Here is a 14205-nt window from a genome sequence, read left to right on the forward strand (position 1 = left end):
ATGATTTATACCTACAAGAAAACTTTGTTTTGTCTTTTATTAGCAACACCAGCTTTCAAATTGTATAACAGATTACAAGAGTAGGTTTCTGATTGGAGGATTTGTTTGTAACTTTCTATGGCCACTGTGTTTGGAGGCAATATGTACAGAGAGTTTTGTAAAAGTATTTCTTTGCTATATTTTAAATTGGATGAAACCCTTTGAATCAAAACCATACATGTTCCACTCATGTATGTTTTTCAAGATTAATACAAATCTTTTACAAAGTGGTTTTTACTCTCATCTGATTTTGGTGAGTTTTCTAAAAAAAAAAAAAAAAAAATCCGCTTTGATTAATTTTATATTTTTCATTAAATCTGTCATTATTTATAAAATGCCATTATAGTTTATTCCTCACCAGAATCTCAGTGTTTTACTATAATTTACTAAATATTTTATTTTAATTGTAACTTCAATTTTTTAGTATTAGAATGGATATGAAATATGGATATGTCAAAATATGTCCAAAACCAGACTGACTATAGAGTGTTCAAATTATTTCATATGTAGTATTTGATTTTCCTTTTAGTAATAAGTACTGAAAACATACAAGGCCAAGGCCTCCAAATGTACATTTTGTTCTAAAGTTAGGTTCAAACAGTATATACTAAGTCAAATTTTCTATGTCTCTTCCCCATTTCCTCAGCATAAACATGTTAAAAAATAAACTGATACATAAGTTTTGAAATATAAAAAGTAGAATGCAAGATGATTAACACCAGACATTCTGGGGGAAAACTTGTGGTAAAGATGATGCATGTTTTGTTTTTTAGCGTGCATGATAAAAAAAACAAACAAACAAAAAACATCTCAATATTGCACATAAAGTATTCGTGGACATTTCTAAGGAAGCAAAAGTAGGGACAGAAAAGATTCTTACCTTTGCTGCTGAGAAATGACTATCAGCATGATGACAATCAGGACCCCCACAACTCCAAAAATGAGAACCAAAGTGAATGGGACAGTAGAATCTGAAAACAAAATGTAGCATAATTTCTGATTAAATTTCTTATATTTTATTTTTGTGAATTAAATAACTTAGCGAGTAATAAGGCAGGTATGCATTAATTAAAGAAGAAAGGTGCCCTCACCTTTAATCGGAATTTCTGTAACTTCAATGAAGATGGAGTCACTGAACTCTCCGAACTTCACAAAGGCCTGCATCCTGGAGCGGATGTGCACTTCATATTCTTTTCCTATTTGCAGGCCGTAGATCGTCTGCTGGCTGTGCGGCTGCTTCTCCAGCTGAAAATGGAAATTTGAAACAACTCTTTAGCGCATTTTAGCAGAGCGGACAAATGTCCTGACACAAGGAGGGAAAAAATAAACACAGTGGCTAACTTGCAACAGCACAATGTGTCAAGAGGTCCTTACTTATTTTTGGTATCCGTAACTATGACCTTTTCAAACGTGGCAGGACTGCCCAGGCCTTTCACATAAATATGATAGAAGACATGTTGGCATAACAGAGACATCTGTTGCTATTTTGAAGTTTGCATTTGTCAAACTGGGTGGTCAGGCAATAATAAACAAGCCTATACAAGGTCCCATGCCCTCTGACCCACAGATCCCTCCCTTCTCTTCCTTTAGAGAGTTTGTTTTTCGCAGAGGGTCCTGCTCCTGCTTCAGCAGGCTTGCCAACAAAGCTACGGTGCATTTCAGCCACAAGAGTTCAGGAGGGAGTCCAGACGGTGAAAAGGAAACAAAATATGGTGTCTCTACAACCTACCAAGAGTTTTCTTTCAAATTTATGTGCAAGTGCTTTCATTTGTGCAATCTCTCGGGTGTTTCGTGCAGTCAGAAAGAAAGTTTGACGGAAAAACGTACTGCTTCCCAGTTGGTGGCGTTCCTCTCTCTGTACTGGATTTCATACTCAATGCGCATCCAGCCCACGCCAACGTCTGCAGAGGGCGGGGGCTTCCAGCTGACTAAGACATCGTAATTGAGGCCAGAGGGGCTTATGTTCAGCAGGGTCCAGTTTAAAGACACGGGCGGGTCAGGACGCACTGTAAGGGGAGAGGGAAGGGGCGAAAGTTTAGACGTGAACATGAGAGAAAACATGCAGCTGTTTACATCTTTCGATTTCACTGCACTCTCTTGTTTGCACTCTAAAATACTGCTGTGCAGAAATGCTTACGGCATTAGAACATGACTTTTGCACTGTGCTGATATTTGGAGTTCTTTCAAATTAGCAAAACTAATATGCTTTCCGTCAGCAGAAGGTTTTAGGAAACAAATACAGTGAAAGGTGCAGCATTTATACAATGTGGTATTTAAGTGGCATTAACAGAAATGCTGACAATGGTAAAAAAAAAAAAATAACTCACAAAATATGTACATTTATAAGAAAGTATGTAGAGGAGGAGATTATTCATGTATCTTTGTTTGGCATGCTGTATTGAAAAGAAATATTTTAGGTTTTGTTTTTATTTTTTGGCCTTTTGGTTGGATAAAACATTTGACCACTGCTTTTAATTTGTCTGTCAAGTTCCCATGAATCACGGGGTGCTGGTCTCGGTCTTTATCTTCACTGTCTGGCAGACAGTCAGTTTATCTAATGTTTGTTTCAGCCAGCAGCAAAGGCTTTTTTTTTCTTGGCACACAGACTTTCAAACTAATGAAGGTTCCAGTAAATTCTGTGGTGATGACTAAAGCCTTTTTTAAAGACCAGTTTCAAAATTACAGAAAATTTAGTACAATTTGAAGCATAAATCAACAATATTAAAAAAGTACTTCTTAGAGAAATCTGAGATCACTGTAAACTGAAAACATATTTTCCCAGGAAGTCCAAATTTCAACAATTCAGATACAAAGTTGGACATCAACATGTAAAATAAAATAAATTCAGAAAGTCAGAATCAACATGAAAATAAGTGATGTTTTTAATGTGACGCTTTTAAATAAAATGTTGAACCCCTAATAAATAATGCCACCAAAGTCTACAATACTTGTAGTTCATACATTTGTTAGAATGTTCCATAGTGCATTACCAATAATAAATAATTTGCTTGTCAAACAATAAGTCTTTATTTATATAAAAAAGGTCTGGTATGGCCTTGACTTTTATTAGTATATTTTGTGCATTAAAAAAAGCTTGTAAGGAAGCTAAATGCCCACATGCATCTCTGTAACATCATGCTCAGATAAGTTCTGCTTCTAGGACAGAAATACTGATTTTAAATGATATGACAAAGAAAGTCTGAAGTCCCTCAATAGCTTGCCTCAAAAAAAAAACAATCCTGATTACAGTTTTTGCCATCAACAAAAATGTCCAATTCATCTCTGGAGATAATCTTTCTAATGATTTGTTTGTAATAAAGACAAACAAACAAACAAAAAAAATACTTGTGCAGACAGATTGACTACAAACCTATATTTTCCACTGTGAAGCAGTCGTCTTCATTGAAATAGGTGACGTTTTGGCCACGAAGCTGAACGCAGTAGGGGATCCAAACGGATGTATGGTTGGCATCAAAGAAACACTCTCTGTTTATATGGCTGTATTCGGGACATTCCTTCCATTCACTGGTGGGGGAACTAAACAAAAGAAAATGAAGATAAAAGAAGAAACGGTAGCTATAAAGTAAAGTTTTACGACATGCACACATAAATCAGTGTTAAAGCTGCACTCACTCCTTCTTTAGGTAAAATACTCTCAGTGCTTCAGGAGAGGACAGGTTTTGGAGGCTGCCTGGACTCCACCAGCAGCGGAACGTCTCCTGGTCCCTTGAGATGCAGTCTGTGAAGTGAGGTCCAAGGGTAGCTGTAAAATCAGTGAGAAATAAAGATAGTTTCAGGAAGGTTGGTGGTATATTCATTTTCAAAAAATGGTTCAGAAATCCCACAATGAAATTAAATGTTGCTGGAACCTAAATTATGCGAGACTTTCCAAAGAGTCACTGTACATGCTGATGGTTGTAGCCAGTATGGAAGCAATCCAGTGACATATCAGAATCTTTCTTTACTTTGACATGCTGGCATTTGGACTGTACATCAGCATCTTGTTTTCAGTGACTGAGGAAAGCCAACCAGCATATGTGATGAGGCAAACAGTAGGTGAAAAGAGCAGAACACAGAGGGTAAGTCTACCCTCCAAACGTGGATGTGTAGGAATACAAACTGCCGATATGCAAGCAGGATCAAATTTCAGTCACCAGCCCTTGATCCGTCCACACAGACCTTGAGGTCCTTACTCAGCCCCTTTCATCTCTCCCTTGGCACCTCATCACTCACCATCAACAATCGTCTACCCACTCCTGCCAGAGAACCAGTTTCTCATCCAGCTTCAGGGCTTGGTGCAGCCATAAATAATCTGCTGAGTGTATCATCGATTTCTGCTCTACTCATTCTATGCTCCTTCTGCTAACTCTGCACAGAATTATAAATCACAACTAAAATTGGAACATTAACAAAGAAATTAAAGACAGACTTCTGCAGAACTTTCTCCATGTTTTCGAAGCTTTTCAACATAAAACTCAAGAAGATGCTAAATTGGGTGCCAGCAGGGTGTTTACACAACAAATATAAACACAAACACTTTAATCCCTGGGTTTTACAACAAAAACACTCCTCAATAATAAAAATCAGAACTTTACTACTTTTACTACTTGTAATCCAATGTCAGACTAATCTCAAAATTCATACGCATTCCCCGTTTTCCCTCACGTCATCTTTTTCACGCGGTTCCAAATGATTTTCTGAATCATACTTTCCTCCCTCGTCCCTGCAAATTCCAGCTGGTATCAAGAAAACAGCTTCACCAGAGAATGTGTGCATTCTATCTGAACCGTTTCAACAGTAACGGTTCAGATAGAATAATAAGCATGTTAACATATACAGAATATGATATTAGATTTAAATACTTCAAAACAGGCATACATTATCTTGTGTTACATCACTCTTAACTGTTTGTCCATGGAGGAAATAAGTGAAGGTTCAAGGGTAAACAATATTTTTTAGAAGTTAGCTTGACTGCAGAGGACTAACGGTGCAGTTATGCTTTGAGAATCTGTTTTCATTTTTTAAGTCAGTGTGTCCATACAGCATGTAGTATGCCAGAGGTAAAACGTTATGCAACAACACCTGGAAAAACATACAAAATAAAGCCTCAAATGAATTTCCAATGCCTCTTTTTTGAGCCCCTTTATTAAATTAGTTTCCAAAGATTTATTGTGCTGCATCCGTCATCCTGTTTTGGAGTCAGAAAACGAACAAATCTTAAAAGTATAAAACACAAAAATATTATTGCACACCTTTCAGACACAAAAATAACTTTTTGAGTCACACCTTCTATCAGTCAATTAGTATGTGCATCAACAATGTCTACTGGGAGTATGTTAAAGGGGTTTTTGTGACTGATGCCATAGAAAAAAGAAAAAAGAAAGCATTTTCTTTTTTTTTTATCAAGTATGTAATTTCTGCAAACTTTCTTCAGTGATATTCGGTCTGCAAGTACCACAGTGAAAGACATCCAACCCCATGAAGTTCCCACTTACAAACCTCAACTTTGGCATGTGGAAGAATTCTTCCTCCAAATATGTGAGGAATAACATCCAAAAAAAAATCAGCTTTGCCTCATCTGGCCAGATTATATTTTCCTAGTATCATTGGCTTGTCCAAATCTGCTTCCAACATGCTTTTTATTCAGCAGTGGAGCCTTGCACAGAGTGTATGTAGAGGTCATTACAGTTAAATGCATTACTTACTGTTTTAATGTGGAAAAAATGATATTTATACCTTTTATTTCCAGGTCTTTCTGAAGCTGCGTTGAAACTTATTTTTGGTATCAAGCTACGTTGTTCTTGAACAACTCTTCTGATTATTCTTTTAGCTCTCCCAGAAATCCTACAGCTTCAGGCCATGGTTGGTTGCTGCTAAAATTATGTCATGTGTCATCCTTTACAATAGCATAGACATTTTTCAACTACATTGTCAATGATGAAGCACTTATACTGGACAGGAAGGAGTGTTTCGGGATACATTGGCATTTCCCAATAATTATGCATGAGGAATGCCATTTTTACATTTCAATAAGTAAAGTACAGCTATGAAGTAAAGTCAAATTTTTTAAAGTCATGTTTATTGCAGAATATATGCAGCATTATCATAACAACTGAACGTAATATATTTACTTGTGTGTGATAAAGTGGCACTATGTGCCTGTAAATGTAAAATATATAATATCTAGCCTAGCCACTGCCTTCCTACTCAATTCTAATATCTCTTCACTGCCCAGCCTGGGCTTTCTGCCATTGACATGGATTTCTCCAGCAAAATTTCAACCGGGTCATTCAGCGAACAGCAAGAGAAGAATTGTTGTTTGCCTGTAGTTTTAGCAATGGCAGCAGAGGAAGTGAATGAAGCCATTCAGTTGCATCAAACTGCCACATTGCATACATCCCAGTTAAATATTAGCGATTGGGTAAAAACTTCAACAGAGTCCACGTCTCGAGGAAGCAATCGTTTCTCAATAGCCAGGAGTCCAGACTCTTTGTACGAAGCAACAAAGAGTCTGGACTCTTTGTTATGAAGGCTGGTGAAAACCAGCCTTCATAACAGCCCTTTTTAAGATCACTTGTGTGGATGACTTATGCTGTTAGCACCATTTGCTGTGAATTTTTTTCACATGAAGCATGTTTTTTGTGCGTCCTTTTTTCTCTCTGTCTTTTTTTTCGTGATTTTGTTCACGGAAATGATTGAAATTATTTTGAGGTACAAGAAAAGAAAAAGCTGTAAAAGAAGATACATATCCTTTAAAAATAACCATGACTGTATGAATGAAAGAGTGCAGTAAGGCTTTAGGAGCCTGTTTTCATTTTTTCATGTCAGCTGGATGTCAGTAAAATCTGAAACATACCAGAGATAAAAGGTTATGTAACAACACATGGAATAACTTTCAATAATATCTGAGTCTAATTTCCAAACCCTCTCTTCTCATTTTTGCACCTCTTTATTACACCGTTTCTTCAGGCTGTCAATTCATTTTCATGTAAATGTTGAAGTTTTTATCCTTATTTTCATTCTTATTTATTTTTTACTTCTTTTAGCATGGTTTTATTCACCTTTGACCAGCAAAAAGTAGGATCATTTGTGAGTTCAGGTAATGGAAAGCTAAATTTTGTCTGCTCTTGCTAGTTGTCATTAAATGATCCACAGCTGAAAGCTCTCAACTGAGGGAAGACGGCTAATTTTGTCCAGAAGTGTGTGTATGTGTGTGCAGACCCCATCCTGTCTGCCCATATGTTTCTGCCTGTTATTGAAAGCTTCGCAGGCTGCACAGACTGATAAACAGCTCTCAGCCTCTCCTCCACCCATCGCCAGGCCATGTAGAGGAGCTAGGAAACCATCCACTGAAAATGATGCAGGCCGCAGCCATTAAGGCTTAAAAATCCAGTAAGAAGCCAAAATTGGGCTTTCAGTCCCAGTACTATTTGGAAAACAGTACTAAAAAGATGGGGAAATATGAATGGACTTATCCTACTTTACCCTTACCTTCTTTATAATATTTACTTGTAATGAGGGACTGGATGGGCCTATGCCAAGTTGGAATACTCACATTTCCACCTCATTTGCAGAATTAAGCTGAAGTTGGAAGATAAGGGACGAGGAGGAGAGCAAAGATCAGATTGACAATGTGTGCACAATGATAGCCAAATGTAAGAAAGCATGTGATTGCAAAAGAGAATAAATTTGTCATTGTGCAACATACTCTGTAACACTAAAACAGAATTGTTGATGGTCTAGAATAAAATCCAAGAAGCTATTTTGTTCTCAACTTTCATTTTAACGGATCTAAAAATGCAGATCTTTGTTATGCAAGAAATGTTTTTATGTTGCACTGAATTTAAAACTGTACTTTAGTTGGTATTTTTTGAAAAGTTATTTAAAAAGTCTCACATGAAAAAACGAATGTGGTTAAGACAACATATTTAGCCAATAAGGTAATAAAGATTGATCATAGATGAAAACTGAAGCCATAAACACTTCACCAAAAACCCATAACATGAAAATAAATAAAGCAGAGAGCAGATTTGTTGTTCCTTGACATTTTACACAAGCCTTAAAGCTAAGATATTTAGAAGACGCTTATATGATGGTAGACTGTTTAATATTTACAAACCTTCACCAACAACAAATTTGGACATAGTTATTTATTACAATGGTAACTCTTCAGTGTATAAGAGAAGAGCAGTTAGAGGTGGCAGATTCTCTCTAAGCTTTGCTCCTTACTAAATTCTCACTTCATCAGCTTTTAGTTCCTCAGTTTGTCTTCTAAACTGAGACACAAACTCACTTTATCACTGGAGTATCTGCAGAGAGTAAACTGGACTCAATAATCTGGCAAAATCTTTAACTTTTGTGGTTTAGAAAGTGGGTCCTAAACATTGTAGTAAGTTTTAAAGAGAAGGGATTGAGAGTGCACTACTCTTAATGGAGTCCTTCCATCAATAGAATAATACATACTGCCCAATATGTATTATCAGCTTTGTTCAATTAAAGGTTTGAAAAAAAAATATTATCACTCATAAACATCTTGATATGGAAATGTTTGTGCACAAATACTGAACATATTTTCCCAACATCAACTAAACTAAGAAATGATAAATGAATCAAGACTTTGCAGAACAATGTTGTTTCTACTAGTTAATTAATGTGTTTTCTTTGTCCTCAACAGCTTGTACCACACTGAAAATGAACTAAGCTTGGTTAATGGAGTGTTAGCCATAATAAATTGCAGAATAAAAAGTTAAAAGCCAATATTTAACAAATGCTAAGTATATTTCACATCCTACTACTTGAAATACTTATAGGTTTTATTGTTCCACACACAGTGGTTATTTCCCGAAATGGTCTAGTCGAGTTCCTCAAACATGAGGAATTTGGAATCTGCACTGCCACCACATCATCCATGGCAGATGTTTTCATACTTCAGCCCTCTAAATCTGAGCATAAATATCAGGATTTAGCTAACCAGATGGAACAACTGCCAGCACAGAGCGGCGCTGTGCTACGAGTGTTTGTGACCTAGGACAGGCCAAGTGCTGTGTTATTGCATCACTGCACATATGCAGGTTTTGCTGCAAAAAAAAACAAAAAAAACAAACAGGGAAAAATGCTACATTATGTGCACAATGTTTTTCATACTTCTTCAGAAAGAAACATTCAATAAACTCAGAGGAAACCAAACTATATGCCAGCTGGGAGAGAGAAGAGAAGGTCAGCGAAAGAGGAATTTAATTTCTTCTTCAGAAAAAAGCTCAAAAGAGCCATCTGGAAACTACATTTGGAGCAGAAGCTGTATTTATATTAAAAATAAAATATCTACCAGGACTTTGAAGAAGGCCAGAGTAAAGGGGGATAAAGGTGACAGAAGGGAACATGATATAATAAATGTATGTCAACAGGAGATATAAATAACTGCTAACATTTGCACACAGCCTCATCCTGAATATACCCCTCCAAAACAAAAACAGGTACAGAATTTCAAAGTGCCATTGTTTAATTCGGTGAATGCATCCTGCCTTTCTTACCAGCAATGAAACAGGACCACCAGAAAACAAGCTGTTGCCGCCATTGATCCTCGATGATTTCCAACAGTGCTCCGAGCTTTGAAGTCAAATGCAAACTTTGCTCTGTTTACCTTTACAGTGGCCTACCAAGCTTTTAAAGGCTCAAGAGATACATTAAGTGGAAATAATTACACTTCTTATCTCCTCTACAGTCATTAAACACCACTAAACCAATATAATTACTATCCGGTTTCTCTTCTCATTATAAGTTTTGGCTTCAGATATTTTAACATAGTAACAAGAACTGTGTAAAATTCAGCTTTTTAAGACTGTAGCTTCACACTCAGCATAAGATCCATGACTCACAAATGAGTCAACAAGACTTTGTGACACCCAACTAGTCATCCCAAGAAATTAAAAAAAGAATACACATTGAGTCGTGCCATGAATCATTTTCTGTGTAACTCAGTATAATGTTTTCTTCCTCACCCACACCTATTTCTAGATTTCACTAAAAATACAGTGCACTGATTAATTAGTGCACTTACACTAATTAATTGCACTTACTTAAGGTTTGAAGGCAAGGCAGATGCAGAAAAATTACATCTGAACAGTCCTTTGCAACTGAGATACTGCACTCATTGATAAAGTGATGAAAACTAAGATTAGATATATTGTGTAACTTTAGGATTGTGCATTCTAATGTATTAGAGCACTCTTTTGGTGTCTTTGGCTAAAATCTGCACAGGTCAGTTAAAACTGTAAACACCCAAAAATCTGCCTTCAGGTGGCATCCTAGAAATTTTGTCAAGGAAAGGCATTACAACAGTAATGAAAATTCAGTAAGACAGATGATACACCTGAACCATCAAGCTTCACCCTTTTTGCAGCGTCACAAAATGGACAAAAGATTGCAACCATTAGTGTAAGTTTAACTATATTTTTATTCCATCCATCCATCCATTTTCTATACACCCTTATCCCTAGTTGGGTAGGGATTGGTGCTGGTGCCTATCTCCAGTGAACGTTTTGGGCGAGAAGTGGGGTACACCCTGAACGGGTCGCCAGTCTGTCGCAGAACTATATGCTATATTTTTAACTTACCTTTAAGTTGCTCTCTAACATACTGCCACTCTCAAATAGTGCTGTAATTATGGCTGTACATTAATAAATTGCTACTTGACAAAATTTAATTGCTTACTTGTAATCCATAATGCTCCACACTGCGTAAGAGAACTTGTGTTTAGCTTATCAACTAAATTTTATTACCTATTAATGACTTCTATTTCATCAGTTTTTTATTTTTCATAAGTATTGAATGGATGTTATCTTCTAAACTGGATTGTTGATTTGAAACTTTCTCATATATTACATATTTTCCTGGCCATAACATCCAGCTCTACCTTTTTGTTGTGTTTGTTTATCACACTCGTGGCTCGTTCTTGAAGTCAATGTAACAGAAGGTTTTTGTGAACGAGCCAGAAACACCAAACCAAAACCTCTGCACAGCTGCCACTGATTACCACCACTGTAGCAAAGACCACAGCCTCACTCAGTGGGACCAGTATGTGAATCCTCCTGAGACACTCAGACAAGAAAAGATCGGGGAAGACACACTAAGGAAAAAAAGTAGACTGTGAAGACAGAGACGAACACTGCCTATAATTACTCTGGTAAACCTTTAACTGCATAGAAGCATCTCCAAATATCTACTCTTTGCTTGTTTTGTGGCTGATATGACAAGAGGCACAGTCCGAGGAAAACCACTTTGGTTGACAGGTGAGACAAAAAAAGCTTTATGCAGACATGGACAAAGAGAGAGAGAGAGACACAGAGAGAGAAAGAGAGAGTGAACCTGAAGGCTGTAAATGAATGTCAGGATAGAATGCTGGTCTGGTAGTTTGAAAAAGACGAAGGCTGTCTGTGTTTGTTCTTGCAATCACTGGCTGCTTTGTGTTTACAAATGTTTTAACGGTTGTTGAGGAAGACCAGGACTGCATTACTGTCGTGCTCTCTGGAAACAATTTGAAGAGGTGGGCCGCTCAAGCCATCAGTAGTTTGTTTTAGAGAAAGTTAAGCTAGCCTTGATATAAAGCGATATTTATAACAGTTCAAGGTAGCGTAGTTGCTTGACTGTGCTATGAAGTAGTACTATGTGTGTGGAAAATACATAAGCTATTGATTACCGTAATTTTTAATTTTTGAACATTTTGTTTTGTGTTTCTTTTTATAGACCAGGTGTCAGAAGAAATAACCAACAACAACTGATATAATTATTTTAATTTTTAGACTTTCTAATCACTGTTGAAATATGTTACGCCTTACCTAACCCAAGGCATTTAACATAAACACTAATAGGGTAGCTATAAAATTATACTCCTTTCTACAGTGTTTCACTTGGTCTATCCTGAACAGTCCTTTGCAACTGAGATACTGCAGTCATTAAAAAGTGATGAAAATTAAGATTAGATATATTGTGTAACTTTAGGATTGAGCATTCTAATATATTAGAGTACTATTTCGGTTTCTTTGGCTATAATCTGCACAGTAGCCCAGTAGAACGGAGAACAGCTCAATTTCTTTGAGCAAAATCTGCAGAAAGACCAACACATTGAAGTTTGTTTTTTTTTGTTTGTTTTTTTTTACCCCTGTTGGGAACTATTTAAGAAAAGTGAACTGTATCTGTCAGCAAATTGTAATAATGATAAAAACACACTTATGAAAGGGTCTCCCCCTAAGGAGCTGAATTATAGAGTGCATAAGAAGACTAAATGTGCTGGCTATCTCCACTGGATTCCAGTGGTATGTCTGCAGCTGTTTTTCACTAAACCCACACAAAGAAGTGTACTGGTAAAGGGCTGTTTTCTTGTCAGACGCTGCCATAAAAAATATGATCAAATCACCAATAAAAAAAGAGACGTGTTTGCATCCACCAACACAACTAGATTTAGATGGTTTTTATGATCTTCTATTTTTTTTGGGAGGGGGGTTCCAAGTGACACTACAAACCAGAAAACACTGCTAGAAAACACAATGGTGTAATAGCTTAACATAAAAAACTAAATAACTAAATTGCACTGTGTTGCCAACAGCACTAGCCTATTAATAACATTAACAACCCCTGTGGCATGCCATAGCTTTCTGTAACATTAATGGCACATGGTTTCTTTTGACACTTGTGTGCTCTTTTCAAAAGGGAACACCAGACAGATGTTTCAGCAGTAAAATGAGAAATCATTTACACGTGATGAGCACAAATCAATAAAATCAATGATCAGATGTACCTAATGATATAGTCCCTGACTTCTCTGAATGACCGTTCAAAGAACAACTTTTGATTAGCTGCTAAATGCTAAACAAAAATAGCATTTCCTATTTACTCAAAGGAAATGTTGATTCTTCAGTGTAAGACGAAGTTCTTACACTGAATCTAACATATAAAATAAGTAAAATGTCTCATATTATTTCTGAGACAAACAGAGAGAACTCTGTTACTTTTTTAGATTTCACTTGTAAACAGATTTTCCAGATTTTAATTTAAAAGGGAGATTTAAATGCTGTGTTTTTAAGTAGCAATATGAACAAGCCAAGTAAATGAAACCCATGAACCAGGTTCTTTAATAACACAGGTTTAAAGAGAAACTGGCTGGTAATCCTTATTCATCAAGTAAGCTTTATATATAACAAGTCAGAAACAGCTGCCAACTCCATTTCCATTCGAGAAAGTAATACAGACACTGTAGAACAGATTTATATTTTACAGTTGCCGCTTTTTGGCTGTGAGAATTGCTGTCCTGGGAGAGGTGGAGCTTAAATAAACAAGTGCTGCCAAAGTTTTAGTGTTTTACCCAATTTCAACTGAAGCTGCTTTAGCTGCCAGGGGCAGATAGCAGTTGGTAATGTCAATGAGATAATGGTAAATCCTTTCAATCACAATTTCCACATGTAATGTAATATTTGTACAGTAAAACTTAACTGAAAAATAAAGCTGTTATTGCAATAGCCCTGGTTGTATAATGAAGTACTTTTGGATTAAGTTTCACCATTCAGTTTTCTTTGGTGGAAATCTGTCATCATCCCACATCTTGATTTGGCAATATTTGTGAAGTGAGCTTTGTAAATGTTTTTCAAATTCACCAGACATTGAGGACAACTCAAAGTCTGAGAACTTACTTTCATATTCAGTCACATGCAGATGACAAAATCCTTGTTGGAAGTTCCTCCAGCGCTGATCAGTTCCTGCTTTTCCAATGATTTTGGAAAAAGGTCCATTGGACATTACGTCACTTTTGTCTTTATTATTCTGCCAATATTGGCAGAATAATCTCCTGACTGATATCCTTGCAGTATTTCTTTTGAAACCTTTATGAAAACATGGCATTTAGCTAAAGAATGCAAATGTGGATAGTCTGGAAACAACAACTAAACATTATTCGAAGGTCGTCAAATTCTATGTAAAGGTATAACTCAATATGAATGAATGCTAAAAACTCAATTATAAAATTCAAGTAAGTGTTTCAACATGCGAGATGTTGTACGTTTTGTATGAACTGTTTTCAGTTGAATGGTGTGAGACAATTGTCACACAATTTAGCCTCAACCAAATGAAATGATTTGTCACGCTTTTTTATTTTCACAAAAACAGAGTCTCTCTGCT

General features: G+C 36.4%; 1 protein-coding gene across 1 annotated transcript in view; it reads right to left on the minus strand.

The window, feature by feature from the left end:
- The window catches only part of ghra (growth hormone receptor a), a 29829-nt gene that overhangs the window by 4406 nt on the left and 11218 nt on the right, over positions 1–14205 (minus strand). The window contains exons 3-7 of the mRNA XM_044110607.1: positions 3673–3802; positions 3410–3576; positions 1867–2045; positions 1131–1284; positions 920–1010 (exon numbers count right to left, since the gene is read on the minus strand). Coding sequence (XP_043966542.1) covers positions 920–1010; positions 1131–1284; positions 1867–2045; positions 3410–3576; positions 3673–3802 — 721 coding nt within the window. The remainder of the gene's footprint in view (positions 1–919; positions 1011–1130; positions 1285–1866; positions 2046–3409; positions 3577–3672; positions 3803–14205) is intronic.

This window comes from Gambusia affinis, linkage group LG03 (assembly GCF_019740435.1).
Source record: "Gambusia affinis linkage group LG03, SWU_Gaff_1.0, whole genome shotgun sequence".
Classification (NCBI taxonomy): Eukaryota; Metazoa; Chordata; class Actinopteri; order Cyprinodontiformes; family Poeciliidae; genus Gambusia; species Gambusia affinis.